General features: G+C 44.0%; 2 protein-coding genes across 4 annotated transcripts in view; one reads left to right on the plus strand and one right to left on the minus strand.

Annotated features, from left to right (window-relative positions):
* The window catches only part of wdr75 (WD repeat domain 75), an 8,834-nt gene extending 4,543 nt beyond the window's left edge, over positions 1 to 4,291 (plus strand). The window contains 7 exon segments of the mRNA XM_008329007.3: positions 304 to 398; positions 497 to 592; positions 1,521 to 1,690; positions 2,055 to 2,114; positions 2,208 to 2,351; positions 2,436 to 2,527; positions 3,306 to 4,291. Of these exon segments, the coding sequence (XP_008327229.1) occupies positions 304 to 398; positions 497 to 592; positions 1,521 to 1,690; positions 2,055 to 2,114; positions 2,208 to 2,351; positions 2,436 to 2,527; positions 3,306 to 3,531 (883 nt within the window). The 3' untranslated portion in view covers positions 3,532 to 4,291.
* Positions 4,292 to 5,338: 1,047 nt separating this feature from the next.
* On the minus strand, positions 5,339 to 14,284 carry slc40a1 (solute carrier family 40 member 1). Of its 3 annotated transcripts, XM_008329010.3 has the most exons (9): positions 13,991 to 14,284; positions 13,207 to 13,274; positions 12,537 to 12,696; positions 10,820 to 10,935; positions 10,240 to 10,366; positions 9,787 to 10,032; positions 8,606 to 9,229; positions 6,607 to 7,851; positions 5,339 to 6,571 (listed from the first exon to the last, which is right to left on the minus strand). In XM_008329010.3, the coding sequence occupies exons 1-8, from the start codon at positions 14,022 to 14,024 to the stop codon at positions 7,535 to 7,537; spliced, it is 1,692 nt and encodes a 563-aa protein (XP_008327232.1). In that variant the 5' UTR covers positions 14,025 to 14,284; the 3' UTR covers positions 5,339 to 6,571; positions 6,607 to 7,534. The 3 variants fall into 3 exon arrangements, with proteins under 3 accessions (XP_008327232.1, XP_024919663.1, XP_008327231.1); XM_025063895.1 differs by lacking the exons at positions 12,537 to 12,696; positions 13,207 to 13,274; positions 13,991 to 14,284 and adding exons at positions 11,582 to 11,772; positions 12,728 to 13,192; XM_008329009.3 differs by lacking the exons at positions 12,537 to 12,696; positions 13,207 to 13,274; positions 13,991 to 14,284 and adding an exon at positions 11,582 to 11,779.
* Positions 14,285 to 16,236: the final 1,952 nt, after the last annotated feature.

Raw genomic sequence — 16,236 nt, forward strand, 5'->3', positions numbered from 1 at the left:
TGCTGGTTCTCAGCCACTTCTCTTTAACACAGTGTTTATCTGCTGAGTGGCTGTGAACAGAGAGGGAAACGAGCGCTCTCTGCCATAAACACACACACACACACACACACACACACACACAGGTGCAGCGGTCGATTAATAATAATATGTTCTAAAGTTTCTCAGACTTCACGGTTCTGTGTGAAAGGAAAAGACTAATCCTTAGAAATATGTGGGGTGAGAGGGGTGGGTGGAGGGGAGTCAGCGGCGGAGACGTTGTGGTCGAGGTGGAAAAACCAAAATGATTTTCTTTTCCTCCTCCAGACATCTCTGTTTCGGACGACTCAGCTGTTCTAAGTATCTGTTAGGAACCACGTCGGAGAACCTGCTGTGCTGCTGGAACCTCCTGACCTGCACCTGTGAGCCCCCCCCCTCACACACACACACACACACACTCATACACACACACACAGGTGTGTTTCCTCGTGACCTCTGACCTGTGTCTCTCCTGTCTCAGTGGAGTGGAGCACGGCCGTGGAGACCACCCTGCTGCTGGACGACCCCCGCTCTGAGAACGTGGCGGCCTTCAGCTTCCAGGAGGGAAACACCGACTGTGAGTTGACTTCCTGTCCACCGCTGCTGTGGGCGGAGCCTAACCTCAGGAAAGGTTCTGCTCCTCCAGTCGTCTGGGCCACATCTGCCGTCAATCATACCCGACCTAACGGGTTCTGATGTTCTAGTCCAGCTGTGGGCAACGATGGGGCCTAAAAACTGAGCCTTCGTGTGGAGATAAATGACATGTAAAAGCCATAAAGGCTCAAATGCTTTTAGCCATTTCTGCGCCATCTACTGGGGAGATGCAGGCATTGCAAGTATAATGCAAATATAAAATTATTAACATCATTTGTTCTGGGAGGTTCTCCTGACTCCAACTCAGTGAACCCTCAGAGACAGGCGTCTGAAAGAGAGTAAATATACGAGAGGGGGAAACAAATCAGGCTGCTACAGCAACACTGAGGGGGCGCTGCAGGAACGTTAGACCAGTACTGTGGTGTGTAGTTCTAGTAGTAGTACTTGGTACAACTGCTGTGTCAGGACTCTGACGGCGGAGACGAAGACAAAGGTCTTTTCTCCCAGAGAGAGAGAGAAATGCCAAAAATCATACTCCCAAGTTTCCAGAGGAAAATGTGGTGGTTCAGCTGTGGACCCCGCCCCGCGCTTTACTTCAGGATAGGGAGGAAAGAGTAGAGTAATTGATTCAAAATGACAAACGTTAACAAATATTTCTTTCTTTTTTTTTTTTTTTTAGAAAAACATTCACATCCAACATCAAGAAACCGAACTGTGAATAATTACTGCGTTTTACTGCAGTACGAGTCGTATCTCATTACTCAGTTTGCCTGGAACTCCTCCATCCATTCATTCTTTTCTAGGTTGAACAGGTCACATGGTCTCTCTCCCCTCTCTCTCTCTCTCTGTGTTGTAATAATACATTTTTCGTACTTTAACGAGGTACTTTTTTCCGTTCTTCCCTCCTTTAGTGTTTGTCTTTAAACCCAATGAGCCCCGGCCGCTGTTTTCCCATAAGGCTGTGTGTTCAGGGAGGGTGGCTCGAGCCGTCTTCGCCCCGAGGGAGGAGCTGCTGGAGGCCTGTGAGGAGAGCAGCCAGTGGCTGAACCTCTCCCAGCTCTACTTCCTCACCCCCCACATGGTAACTGGTCCCACTGACAAACACATTTTATGGTCCGGTCGTTGACCCAGATTGTTTCTAGCCTCGCAACCTACAAACCGGGTTTACAGCTGGTTCCGTTGTGGGCTGCATGTCCTACATGGTGTGGACACGTGCTCAAAGTTCATGTGTTATCGTCATGCTAGCCTCTAGCTTTCTACCAGCAGATTAGCAGAATGCTAGCTGCACATTAGCAGTTCATTTGTGTCACAGTCGATCAGTCGTCACCCAGGCTAGGCTAAGCTAACTCTGCTAACACATGGTCATGGTCTAGTGTTGTTACTGCCACCTAGTGGGTGTACTTTGTCCTGGGGTAAGGCGTCATCTGGTCTGCTCTCCTCTACAGGACCTCATGACGTTCACCACCAAGGTGGAGGAGGAAAGGCTGATGGCCTCCAGCAAACCGGTCAGTACTTCAACCCACCGACAGTCGGATTAATTGCCTCGTCCACATTTCTTTCCGGCTCCTGACATTTTTTTTTCTCTCTCTGTCTTCTAGCTCGTGATCAACGACAGCGTGGCTGAAACACCGTTCAGTCTGTTGCTGGGGAAACACCGACGGCAGCATGAGAATGAAGAGAGAGTTCTGAGTGGGTCTGTAGAAGCATCTGCCCCGCCACAGGGCAGTAGTGCCGTCAGAGAGGTCAGTGACTCGGTGGTGTGAAGATGAAGATGAACGTCTTTTCACTTCAGTCTCCTAAACCCTTCTCCTCCTCTTCCTCCTCAGCTCCTACAGACCCCAGCTCACGTGCTCCCCTCCACCTCCTTCCTCTGCTCCATGTTCGTGCAGTCTCTGCTCGTCTCCGTCACAGACTCCAGGTCAGTTCTGAGATGGAACTTCTGTCCTTCATCTCCTTCATCCGTAGCTGTGGCTCGATTTATCGCGATTTGATTTGTTGAGATACAGAAGAAGTTAATCGTGATGGAATATTTGGACATATGTTTTCATGAGAGTTAAAGATTTTAATTGGATTAATTTCATATATTAACTATAGCGAATCACTGCCCTAATATATAAATATATATATATTATGTGTGTGTATATGTGTATGCGTAGGTGCATTTATATATTAACACTTCTCTGTATATATGTGTTTGGTGATATGTACGTGTTTGGGTATATATGTGTATATACATATATTTTATGTACTTATATGTGTACATACATACATACACACAAACGTGTGTATGTATAAAAATATATGTATATGATCATGTATAAACATGTATATGTACGTATGTATATGTACATATATGTACATGTGTACATATATGTATATAACATATATATGTATATGTACGTATATGTACATATATGTATATGTACATGTGTACATATATGTATATCTTTATATACATATATGTACATATATGTATGTACATGTGTACATATATGTACATATGTGTGTATAACACATGTAGAAAAACTTTCTCGTTGACCTGGGGTGAAACATGACTCCACACAAATACTGCAGTACTTGATTCCTCATCTCAGCAGCTCCTGTTGTCATGTGATGTGGGTCATGTGGACGCTCTGTGTTCTGTTGTGGTTCCCATGAGTTTTGAAAATACTTTTTGTTCCTTGTATTCCCTCCAGTGAGAAAAACAAACCTGTGGAGGAGGAAATGGCAAGTGACAATGAGGAAGAGGATTCAGAGGAGGAAATGGAGCCTAGCAGCAGGTCAGAGAGGGCGCCCCCCCCCACAGACTCCACCGCCGCCGCCACCGCTGTAGCTGCTCCGGCTCTGACCAAGGCTGAGCTGAGAGAACTGAAGAGAGTGAGGAGACTGGACCTCAGCTGGCTGTCAGGCGTGTGCTCGTGAAGCTGACGTTCCGGAATGTTCTGCACAGGGAGTTAGAATGTTCTGGTTCTGGACGTTTGTTAAATCTGAGTGCAGCAGAAGTCGGTGGGGGAAAAAAAACCCCAACCCAACCCCACCCCAAAAAAACTGCTCAGTCACTACTCAGAGTGTGTATGTGTGTGTGTGTCTGTTCAGCAGTTTGTCTTGTGTACACACGTGAACGTGAACATGTGTCATGCTGTGCAGAAGTCTTTTTTTTTTTTTGCGTAATACTTTTCAAGTATTTGGACAAAATGAGGGAAAAAAAACAGAAAATCAAAATCAAAACATGTTTTTCTTTCACATCATGGTTTCAAACAAAAATAAATGAATTAGCAGCAGAGACACTGACTCTGCAGGACAGGCCGGGCGGTTGGACCGGGTCAAGACCAGATATGAGTGTTCTGATATACTCTACACACACACACACACATATATATGTATGTATGTGTATGTATGTATATATGTACATATGTATGTATATGTACGTATATATGTGCATGTGCATATATATATATGTATATGTGTATGCGCATATATATGTATACGCATATATATGTATATGTATGTGCATATATATGTGTTCAGCCCAGGTTGACATTGATCTTCATGCAGGATCGTGGATGTACCGTAAACGTTTACTTGTCGTGAATCTGTTAGTTTTTTTTTGTTTGTATCTATTTTTGATATAGAGACGGAGTAAACGCAGCCTCAGTATTTTGAATAAATCACTCTTTAAATATTTGGTGTCAATCCTACGTCACTGAAGACAGTTGTAATGTGTTCAGTCAGACTGAAGAGGGCGCTCAGGAGGTCGTGGAGGTTTAAGGACAGTATTTAAGGGCAAAGTATTTGATAGTTTCTTTTTCTTAAACATTAGAATTTAGTCTGAATGAAACCAAAGCCTGTGGTTGGTCTTTGTACCATAAAGTGCAGAGGATTGTGGGATTTCTTATCTACAGTTATGAAGTGAAGACTGAACTCCTGCTCCCTGGTATATTTACAGTCTTCTTGTACTTTAAACCTGAGGTTCTCGACCTCTTCGGTGTCACACACCAGTTGTCAAGGATCGGTGACAAAAACAGGTCCAAACAATGAGACTCGTGTTAAAACCTACACGAAGGTCAAGAAGGTCAAAGTGACCCCCACAGTGAGCAGCTGTGGGGATAGAACTGTTCTTTCACTGGTACTGTAAATGGAACTTTTCTTTTTCCTCTTTTTGATTAAATTAGACGTGACTGATGATCAAAGGCAAATTAGAATTTTCTTTTTTTGTCTGTGGCCCAGTGGTTGAGAACCCCAGGTTTGATCGGTTCCAGAGTGTTTCTCTGAAGACGTCATAGTAAGATCTCCGTTCACACTCTGTGGAGAGTTCCTCTAATGTTCCACAGGAGGCGATGTGCTGCAAAGAAACAGCTCCGTGACCCCCATGTTGATCCCCACGTGCTATTTATTGAAAGGTAAGAATTTCTGATTGTTTGTGTCGAGTTTTCACTTTGACAAAATTTCAAGCGATCTGACTTGAACACTGATGGTTGTTGGTTTGAATCCCCAGCTCCATGGAGGCAGTAAGGTGCTGACCACGTGGAATTGAGCAACTTTTCCGCTGAGGTTATCAGTCTAACGTAATCTCAGCTTTTCTGAGTAGACGGTCGGAGAACGGGCTGATGATCTATGAACCACAGCTTCAACAGAACCTGAGCAGGAGGACACACACACACACACACACACACACACACAGTCACAGTCTCTCCGACACTAAGACCAAGGATTTCGGTGCAGACAGAACTGATTGCAAATGTTTTGTTTATTGAAAAGATTTTTCGGGTGATAAAAGCTGTACATGAAGGAACATGAAGGAACATGAATGTGATTGTTGCTGTGATTCTTCTTCTTTACCAGTTGTGCTACAACACTGGTGTGTGTGTGTGTGTGTGTGTGTGTTCATAAAAACGCAGTTTACAGGAATTTAAAAACAAATCTCCATAAAATCTCACCAAGAAACGAAATGTAAAAAACAGTTTACAGACAGAGAGCACAACATCGTCAACATATCGCTTTAAATTGTACAAATATATATACGACATTTATATTTACAGTAAACTGGAGTGAGTGGCCACGCCTGATGTTCCTGAATCAGCTGACTGGATCACGGTCGGAGTGTGAGGTTCTGTTCGACCCCGGTCTGGGACGGGAATCAGTACCAGGTTCTCCTCCACCTGCTGTGGTGTCCGACCGTAACGTTTCACTGAGTTAAGTCATGGGTGAAGTGCACGGATCTAGGCTTGTGTGTGTGTGTGCAGTAGCTTATAGTGTGACATCAGAGATCGTAGAAATGAAGTTTAAGTTCTGTTTAAGGCGACAATCTTACCAGTAATTTAAAGAGATTTAAAAAAAGAAAAATCACATTGAAGTATTTTACAACAGAACTGAGTGACCATTTAAAAAAAACAGAAAGGAACTGGCACTGGGGGGTTAAAGTACACACCTGCCTTACACTTCTGTACATTTCTGGTAGTGAAGTCACAGGTGAAGCTTATTTGGTAAAAAATTCTCTAAAACTAGATCGAAGCTGAACTCGGATTTTTGACATCCCTAAAAAATCCCAGTCACGGTGGTGATGTCACCTGGTGTTGAGGATACGTGGTGTGGGGTCACCTGGTGTGTGAACAGTGAAACTACGTCTGTGGTACCAGGAATCTTCAAAACCATGGATCCAAACCCTGACCTGACGGAGTCATGACAGATGTCAATCATTTAAAGTGCACGTGTGACGACAATCGATGATCAAAACAAAAATCAAGATGGTGTCAAAGAGAAACCACGGACGTGGACTGGAGGTAAAAGTACAATCTCAGGTTGGGTCAAACATTCCTGTCAGTACTGCACAACCGTGTACAGTACTGACAGTACTACAGTATCAGACTAGTCGTTACATTCTCTCTCTTTTGTTTCACTTCAGGGAACTAAAGAACTTCAACTGTTTAACTGCAGGAGACACAGCTGTTCATGTGGAGTCAACCTCAGGGTTGTGGACCACTGTCATTTGGAGTCAACCTCAGGGTTGTGGACCACAGGCGTGCCGGGGCAGCCAGGCTGCTGGACCTGCTTGTCCTTTCATCCCCCTGGGGTAAGATCACGTTTAAATTAATTTGTCAAAATCCACAAATGAAATTCCTGCCAATCGACCAATCAACGCCTTCGCGGATGATGTTCTCGTTTACTTTAGACATTTTAAAAAAAAGAAAAGGCTGAAACAAGAGAGAGGAGCGTGAGTGGACAATGGGTACCTGGAACTTTTGTTCACAGAACTTGCTCTCATTCAGACGGATCTGGTTTCCCTCCATTTGGACCTGATCAGGGTGCAGAGATCGGAGTTCTTTTTCTTTGAGACACAATCATTAAGTAAACGCACAACAACAACAACACTGATTAGAAAATGCCCCCCGTAATAAATACAGTTAAGACTGTGTTAAAGAGACCGATCCTCGCTTGGGGTCTGAACCCATGGTTGGACGTCCAGACCTGCTCCTGTGAGACCAGTACAAACGTAGAGAGGGAGCTCGGGGCAGATGGGGTAACAGTACCGATGATGTCACTGAAAGGCAAACGAGGGATTCTGAGAACCTGCTTCTCTGTAACATTACTCCCTTGTCTTACGCTCGTGCTTTAGCTAAAGCAGCGCTGACGCAACCTCCAGTTTGTCCTCTCTCTGACAGTGCATGTACATGTGGTGGAACACAACCCAGATGTTGAAGGACACAGAGTCTCGCACCCGACTCCTGCAAGTTTTTTTTACCTGATCTAAAATTTGTCAAGGTCTACTCCCCCCTTCCCTCCCCCACTGTTGATTAATGCATTTCACATATATGTTAGCATTAGCATTCTGCCGCCTACAAGCTAGGTGTTAGTTGGGTAAATACGATGCAGGGACAAGGCGTGGCTTTCAGATCGATGTACCCCAGGACAAAGTCTCGCAGCGTGGTCAGACGGTGGTTGGGGGGGAGTGGTCGTCTGTGGTCTCCACCTTCTGCTCCGGTGAGAAGCAGAGGAACAGGCGTCGGCCCAGGCTCTTGAAGGCAAACGTGAAGTACATGATGTGGCCCATGGCCACGAAGGAGACGGAGATAATGACGAGCAGGCCGAAGGCCTGGGGGTTGGGAGCCAGGATCACCATGATAAAGTGCAGTAGGTCTAAGAGGTAGTTCATGGAGTTCTGGACGCCGTTGACCACACCTCTCTCAGACTCGATAACGTTCTCCTGGATGAGTTGGGTGACGGTCAGGTCGAAGGACCACAGTCCTGCGGAACACAGATCAACAATCAGCTTTTTACAGCCACATTAAAACCACTGTACAACTCAAAAGTCGCTGCGGCAGGAATTATCAGTCAGCATTATTGGCATCAAAGGTCGCAGATACGGCGCTGACGGATCCAGAGTGGAATTATATTTCACTTATGAAAGGGTTCAAACTGTGACACCGGTCGAGTCACCGCGAGGACAGCACTAAGAAAAACATTTATCATTTGTGACCTTGTGACAGGAACTGATACTGGTTCTGCTAAAGCATGACTTCCAGTGGGTCAAAGAGAAAATACCAGGAGCAGCTGATCAGCCAATCAGAGCAAACCACGTGTTCTTAACTAAACTGGAATGGAAACCTGTTCAAATGACTGAGGCTCCTCAACACGTTCTGATCTGACACTAGGGCTGTGTGCGACACGGGGGCAACGATGTGATATATTGCGATACTATAGGCATGGCGATAAATTGAGTTTTTATGATGTGTGTGTCCAGTGATAGCTGCTGGTCTCTAAACAGCTAGGACTGTATGTTGGCAAGAATCTGGTGATTCAGTACACATCACAATACGCAAATGGGAATTGGTGATAAAAAATTAATACACTGAGAATATTGATAAGGTATCAGGAAACTAAATATCGCGATATTTCAGTGTATCAGTATTTTCTTACACCTCTATCTAGAACCGTCTGAATTTTGAGAACAGGAAGTGGAGATGGTAGACCTTCAAAGTAAGAGTCGTCCTTCACTCACCAACTCTAGCAGCAATGACGCCAGCGAACAGCAGACCAACAGATATGTAGGACTGCAGGGGGGGCACCTCGTCGGTCGGGGCTCCGATGGTGGCGTTCACGCCCACATGAACGTTGTGCTCAGGGTCGAGCAGGGTCTCCCCCATCAGGTGGGTGTAAAGGTCCTGGAAGGGTGAGACACTCAGGTCGAAGGGGCTCCCGGGGGTGAAGACGGAGGCGACGCACATCATGAGGCAGGAGAGCTGAGCCACGCCTGAGATGAAGCCGGTGCGGATCAGGCCGCACTTCTTGCGGATCCAGGTGAAGGCGACGGTGCCGACGATGCCACACACGGCCGAGGCTCCCATCAGAAGGCTGAGCACCGAGCCGTTCAGGCCCTGGGTGTAGGCGTAGCCGGTGGTGATGCAGTCGAATCCCAGCACAGTCATGTAGAGGAAGGAGAGGGACATGCCGGCCAAAAAGATGTTCTGGTTGTAGTAGGCCACCCAGCCGCCCTTCAAGGTCCGCAGGGGTTCGGTCACCTGGTAGCAACAGCCCTGCTGCCGAGAAGGTTCCGGACTGGCCACCACAGAGGACTCAGTTATGAGGGGCTGAACAGACTCTGGGTTCTGACCGTTCTCCACGTCTGAAACAGAAGATCAGAATCAGAACGGTTCCTTAACAAGAACATAAGGAATGAGGCCAGCACCCAGTCTGGTCCACCAGGTGACACGCTGGCCCACCTCACCCGTCCTCCAGCCTCACACACCCACATTATACAAGGCACGTGGCTGAATTATTCTGGCGTTTATACGATCAGTCAGACCGGAGATGACCTTTGCCCTCATTCCTGACTCACACAGTCAGGTGTTTCTGTCCTGATGTTACACAACCACAGGGAAGAGTGTGTTCTCTCTGAGACAACATGTACAAGGTCAGAGGTGAGAAGGTCACGGTCACACTCATGTCTGTGAGAGATAACCGTTCAAACAGGACTAGTTAAGACTAGTTATGTGGAAGCTGAGCCTCAACAGGGTTTGATAGACTCACACGTCTACAGCTGGTCCTGAGTGAACCAGTCAATGAGGAGATGTCACTGATCAACCACCACTGATGAGACGGGGTGAGGGTGAGGGTGAGGGTGAGGGTGAGGGTGAGGTGAGGGTGAGGTGAGGGTGAGGGTGAGGCGAGGGTGAGCCGTACCTTTCTGAGGACTGAGCTGTTTGAGCTCCTGCGGCGCCTCCTTCTGTCCGGCCTTCACCGCCAGCGCCGGCGTCTTCTGGTAGACCTTCCACAGCAGAGCGTACTCTACGCACATGGAGCACAGGTTCCACCCAGAGATGAACCCGCAACCAATGAAATGGGAACCGAAGGCCATTATCTGTCCCACCAGCATCGGAGCCAGGATGTTGGTCAGCTGGTCGATGATCCTCACGGTGGCGTTCATGTCTGTTTGACCCAGAGAGAACCAGACCATATTAATGGATCCGGGACCAGCGATACGTCCACTGTGAAACGCAGTACTGGTACTGCACATCGATAAAGTGAGTATTTCCAACCATAAGACAAACTTCTGGAGGAACCAGACTACGGTCAGTCAGCACCGTGTGGACTAAAGGTCTGGGCCACACTGACGACACAAACCCACACACTAACCTGCTAATTTAGCGCTGTCCTGACCCGCCACCACCACGACCCAGTCCCTCTGGATGGTTATGGATGTGGCTGTGCTGGCGAGGTTGGCGACGTTGGCGATGGAGATGACCAGGATGTAACAGACGGTCTGAAGAAGAAGAACCGACCCAGTGACAGATGGAACAGAAAGGCAAATATATGAGTATATTTATAAATATATGTATGTTCACATGTATACATATATGTGTGTATGTGTATATATGTGTTGTTCTGACTGTTGTACAGCTGAGAACATTCTCTAACCACTGAGGGACCGGCCTTGAAGAACCTGCTGACCGCTCACGGCCCGGCCCACTCTCTTCTCCCACCCCGGGCCCTGAGGCCTCCCACGTAGGCCAGGGGCCACATTCCCCTCCACAGAGGAGCTTTGTGTTTCAAATCCCAGACCCAGCAACTGGTTCAGACCTGGTGAGTCTGCATGTGTGAACTGGTCCAGGTCCAGACTGAACCAGTCTCACCAGTCTATATGGTACCAGTCACAGACCACTACCAGCAGGGATGGGACTTTAGAAGCGACTGTTGCGGAGGACCGGTTGCTCACCAGAATCCATCCGTTGTAGAGGTGGGCGAGTTGCTCCTTGAACTGGAAGACCAGCATCAGGAGGACTCCGCAGGCGATGACGCAGCTGTTCTGGACCAGCAGTGAAGTCTGGGCCACTGTGGACAGAGAGTGGAGGGAACGTCAGTGATCGCCGCTCCACCGCGGAACATTTGTTCCTTCAAATGTAGCTACGAGACGCCCGAAACAATCTCCATCCCCTGAACCGACCCACAATGCCTTCCCAGAATTCCTTTGGATTAACATTCCAGCGGAGCGGCACTGAACTGCGAAAGTGTTGGAGGAGAACTTCATAATCTGACACAGTCCACCGGATTAGATCAGGGGTGTCAAACATACGGCCCGGGGACCAAAACTTGATGAATTTTGAAAAAGTTTAGGATAGTTCTTTGTGCAATAATATTTCATTAAATATGAATACAATTATGGTTGTACTGATCCGGCCCACTTGAACCAAGGTGAGTTTTTCTAACAGTGTTTTGAACCCCCCCTGCCCCCATTTAAAAAAATGTTAGATTTTTTTTTTAAAGAAAAATACACTTTAATGTCTTTTTAGGTTCATGGAGTAATAATCTGCTTCGTCATCATGGCTTCTTTGTTCCTCATCCTCTGGAACTTAGTTCTCTCTTATTGCAACAATTTGAGGGCCAAGATTTCATCAGAACGACACAGTTAAACAATACATGTACAAATTCCTGCACTGAGTAAATGAATCGCTGACAGAGAAACTACTTGGGTTAGTACCTTTAAGTCTGGGGTTCTTGTCCACCCAGTCTCCAATAATAGCCCCCAGCAGCAGCACGGAGCCCGCCACCACCAGCCCGTAGACGGCGGTGAGGAGCAGGCTGTTCCCATAGAGCTCCACCAGGAACACGGCCACGGCAAAGTTCCACATGCGGTCACCCTGGACACATCGGTGATGATGTTTTTGATACCAGATCTTATACTACTCTCTACATTTAGTGTCAATTTCTTTAAAACCAAACTGTTTCATCACTGGTGTCCCAGACCAGTTTTCTGGATTGACCTTTGACCTAGAACAAAGAACCTGGGCATTTCTTTACATTTTCATTGACTTCAGTGCTTATTTTGGAACATTTGAATTTGCCTTTTGTACCTACAACCCTTCAATCTCAAATTGGGTCATTCTCATGAAATCATATACACCCTGGCAGTGATGATTTTAGTGAAATAACAAACACATTTTTCTCTCTGTATGGATCAAAGAGTCATTTCAAAATAGAAATACATTTTATTTACATTTAATGCATTTTTTGTCAATTTTCTCATTACCGCAATGCGTCCAGATTTGTCTGGATGTATGTAATGTTGTTATTTTAATATATATCCTATTCTGGCTAAACAATAGCAATTGTTGCTATTAAAAAGTGATGAAAAATTACTGTCCGTGAGACAGTATTAATTATCATTACTGATGCAGCTAGTTTCCTACATTTAAAAAAATGTTAGATTTTTTTTTTAAAGAAAAATACACTTTGATGTCTTTTTAGGTTCATGGAGTAATAATCTGCTTCGTCATCATGGCTTCTTTGTTCCTCATCCTCTGGAACTTAGTTCTCTCTTACTGCAACAATTTGAGGGCCAAGATTACGTCAGAACGACACAGTTAAACAATACATGTACAAATTCCTGCACTGAGTAAATGAATCGCTGACAGAGAAACTACTTGGGTTAGTACCTTTAAGTCTGGGGTTCTTGTCCACCCAGTCTCCAATAATAGCCCCCAGCAGCAGCACGGAGCCCGCCACCACCAGCCCGTAGACGGCGGTGAGGAGCAGGCTGTTCCCATAGAGCTCCACCAGGAACACGGCCACGGCAAAGTTCCACATGCGGTCACCCTGGACACATCGGTGATGATGTTTTTGATACCAGATCTTATACTACTCTCTACATTTAGTGTCAGCCTAGAAAACTAGCAACCGCTAGTGATGTAACGATGCGTCGTCAATCGATTAAAAACCGATAGAAATCCATGACATTTCGCAATCGGATGAAATAAAAAATAAATAAATTGTGCATCAAGGTGTAGGGAGTAGGCTGCGTCATCTCAAAAAGTCACTGGTCACATTAAACTGTGAACTGAAAAAAAAAACGTGATAAAATCATATCATACACAAAAGAAATCGTGATAAAAAACCACGAACCATATTCTATCGTGAGTGAAGCGCATCGTTACATCTCTAGTCATTACTGTGGTTCTGTTTTCACCGTCGTTCTTCTTCCATCTCTCTCTCGGTGTCACACTGCCCTACTCCTGACCCCTGTCCCCCCTACCCCCACGTGTGTGTCTGTAGTGTCCTGTCAGAGGACGTGTCCACACATGTTGAACCCTGGGGTGTTGGACTCACCCATGTTGACATAGCGTGGCCCATGTAGATCAGGAATTTGGCTGAAGTGAAGAAATCTCTCACTGTCTCTGCAAAAAAAAAAAAATATATATATATATATATCCTGTCAGAAAAACCTGGAGTGGAACGGCCTGGATTTCTACTGACCTACTGACACCTGTTCATCACTGTCAGGGTTATTATGGGATACAGGCGTTCAGTTCAAAGCTAACATTTAAATATATATATTTTCAAACTGGTCGTAATAACAATAATAATGTCAGAGGTAAAAAACAAAAAACAAAAAACAAAAAAAAACTCAGCAGTTCTTACGGCTTCTACAATGATCCGTGTACTCGAAGTACTGTATGTGTTAGTCGTTCATACTGACTGTAACTTTCTAATATCAACGTATTCACAGTATTTTTTTTTTTACGAAATAAGATGAAGATTATACTGTAGTACTAAACGTGTACTGAAGAAACAAGAGAAACTTTTATACAGTCTGTAATTAATTAATTTAACGAGCGGCACTTCTGTTAATAAATATATTTGTACCGTCCACAGAACGCATATATTTACTATATAACAGTTTACTACAATGTACCACAGTATACATCTGTAGTACACTGTCATAACGATGTATACTACCTTACAATCCATGTGTAGTACACTGTTACTACAGATGTAAACAGATACCTTACTGTAAATAATGTAAATGATATTTCCTAATGCTGTATTGAATATATATATATGTACATATATATCTCGGTATCTCGGTATCTCGGTGCGGTGGAGAACCTACCGCCGCAGCTCTTCTTGGCTCCACATTGATCCATAGTGCAGCTGTTGATGTTGTTTTCCTTCTCGGCTTCTTTTGTGCTGTACTCGGTTCTTCCGCGGACGCTGACGCCAAACTCGGACAGGACGCTTCTTTCGCTCTCCAAACTTAGCTAACACTGTAGCTGAAGTCGGAAAGAAATGCTTTTATAAAAGAGGACTTCGCTCCTCCGCTGTCATAAACAGGAATGCTGACCACGGCAGCGAACTTCTGCAGATCGGTTCGTCGCCCTCAGCCCGCTGTACTGTAATCAGCCCGCGGCCCATTAATATATTACAACCGTCATGTGACCGAAGGGGCGGAGCCAGCGCGCAGAGACGGCTCACAGAACGTGTCATTGTTTACATATAGTCGTCTCATCCTCCGTGTTTTTCTTGCGTTTGTGAATAGAATTTCACACCAACACACGTTGATTCTCAAATTGAATACATTTTCTCTTGTTTTTTTTGTTGTTGTTGTTTGTTTTTGCACAGACTGTAATGTAAATCAACAGAAGTGTCGGCATGTCAGTCTGGTGGAACATTATTCAGTTGTTTACTACAACATATGAACCAATGGCCGCTGGGGAGTGCAGGGGGGAGGGGGACGACAGAGACCCTCACCCTGAAGTAGGGATGGAGCAGAGACTGGGGAACTGTATTTACACTGCAAAAAAATTACTATATATATGTGTATTTATATTTGTGTATATACGTATAAATATGTGCATATAAATATATATTTATATATGTACATTTATGTGTATATACACAGGGTCAAATATAGAGACAAAACTTCACCCTTCCATTCACACCGATGGTTAAAGTGAAAAAAAAAAACCTAATACCCAATCTATATGTTTATAGGGTGTGGAGAAAGTCATATATATATATATATATATATGACTTTCTCCACACCCTATAAACATATAGATTAGGTATTAGGTTTTTTTTTTTCACTTTAACCATCGGGGTGAATGGAAGGGTGAAGTTTTGTCTCTATAATTGACCCTGTGTATATACACATAAATGTACATATATAAATATATATTTATATATGTACATTTATGTGTATATACACAGGGTCAATTATAGAGACAAAACTTCACCCTTCCATTCACCCCGATGGTTAAAGTGAAAAAAAAAAACCTAATACCTAATCTATATGTTTATAGGGTGTGGAGAAAGTCATATATATATATATATATGACTTTCTCCACACCCTATAAACATATAGATTGGGTATTAGGTTTTTTTTTTTCACTTTAACCATCGGGGTGAATGGAGGGGGGAAGTTTTGTCTCTATATTTGACCCTGTGGATATACACATAAATGTACATATATAAATATATATTTATATATGTACATTTATGTGTATATCCACAGGGTCAAATATAGAGACAAAACTTCCCCCTTCCATTCACACCGATGGTTAAAGTGAAAAAAAAAAAACCTAATACCCAATCTATATGTTTATAGGGTGTGGAGAAAGTCATAAATAAATATATATATATATATACATATACATATATATATAATATGTGTATATATGTAAATATATATATAGGTACATATGGTAAAGTGTATATATATATATAATATGTGTATATATGTAAATATATATATAGGTACATATGGTAAAGTGTATATATATATATAATATGTGTATATATGTAAATATATATATAGGTACATATGGTAAAGTGTATATATATATATACATATATATATATAATATGTGTATATATGTAAATATATATATAGGTACATATGGTAAAGTGGATATATATATACACAATATGTGTTTATATGTAGATATATATATACATACAGTGGTGTGTGTGTATACATGTATATGTGACTATATTTACATCCAGAATGTTCATGTCAAGATGGCTTGGATTTAATGTCATCGAGGGAAATATTTTCACCTGCTTGATTGTAGTAAACGTTCATCTAACAGTGAGACTAATAATAGTAAATTAGTTCCCAAGAGTCACAGTTCTAGCACACGAACAGTTCACAGAACTATTCTCACCTGAAAAGGAACCACAGAGTCCTACAATCCTGCGTTTAGACCAGGAGGACAGGAGATGGGATTATCAGTTACTTTATTAACGGGTTCTAAAATGTCATTCTTCGCATTCACGCCACCGCGTCAACAGTTTTTACATTTGTGGACAATAAGTTCCAGTTCCTTCCTGGTCCACGGTAATGCCGGGTCATCTCTG

The sequence above is a fragment of the Cynoglossus semilaevis genome, chromosome 16, assembly GCF_000523025.1.
Source record: "Cynoglossus semilaevis isolate Cse_v1.0 chromosome 16, Cse_v1.0, whole genome shotgun sequence".
NCBI classification, from domain to species: Eukaryota; Metazoa; Chordata; class Actinopteri; order Pleuronectiformes; family Cynoglossidae; genus Cynoglossus; species Cynoglossus semilaevis.

What these genes read in the sequence shown, in the direction of transcription:
- slc40a1 (XM_008329010.3), bottom strand. Translation starts at nt 14,024, where the DNA reads ATGGATCAATGTGGAGCCAAGAAGAGCTGCGGCG. An exon ending in TCTACAACGGATGGATTCTG is followed by an intron (nt 10,367 to 10,819) that starts GTGAGCAACCGG and finishes CTTCTTCTTCAG; the next exon opens with ACCGTCTGTTACATCCTGGT. An exon ending in CGTCATTGCTGCTAGAGTTG is followed by an intron (nt 7,852 to 8,605) that starts GTGAGTGAAGGA and finishes TGTGTTCCGCAG; the next exon opens with GACTGTGGTCCTTCGACCTG.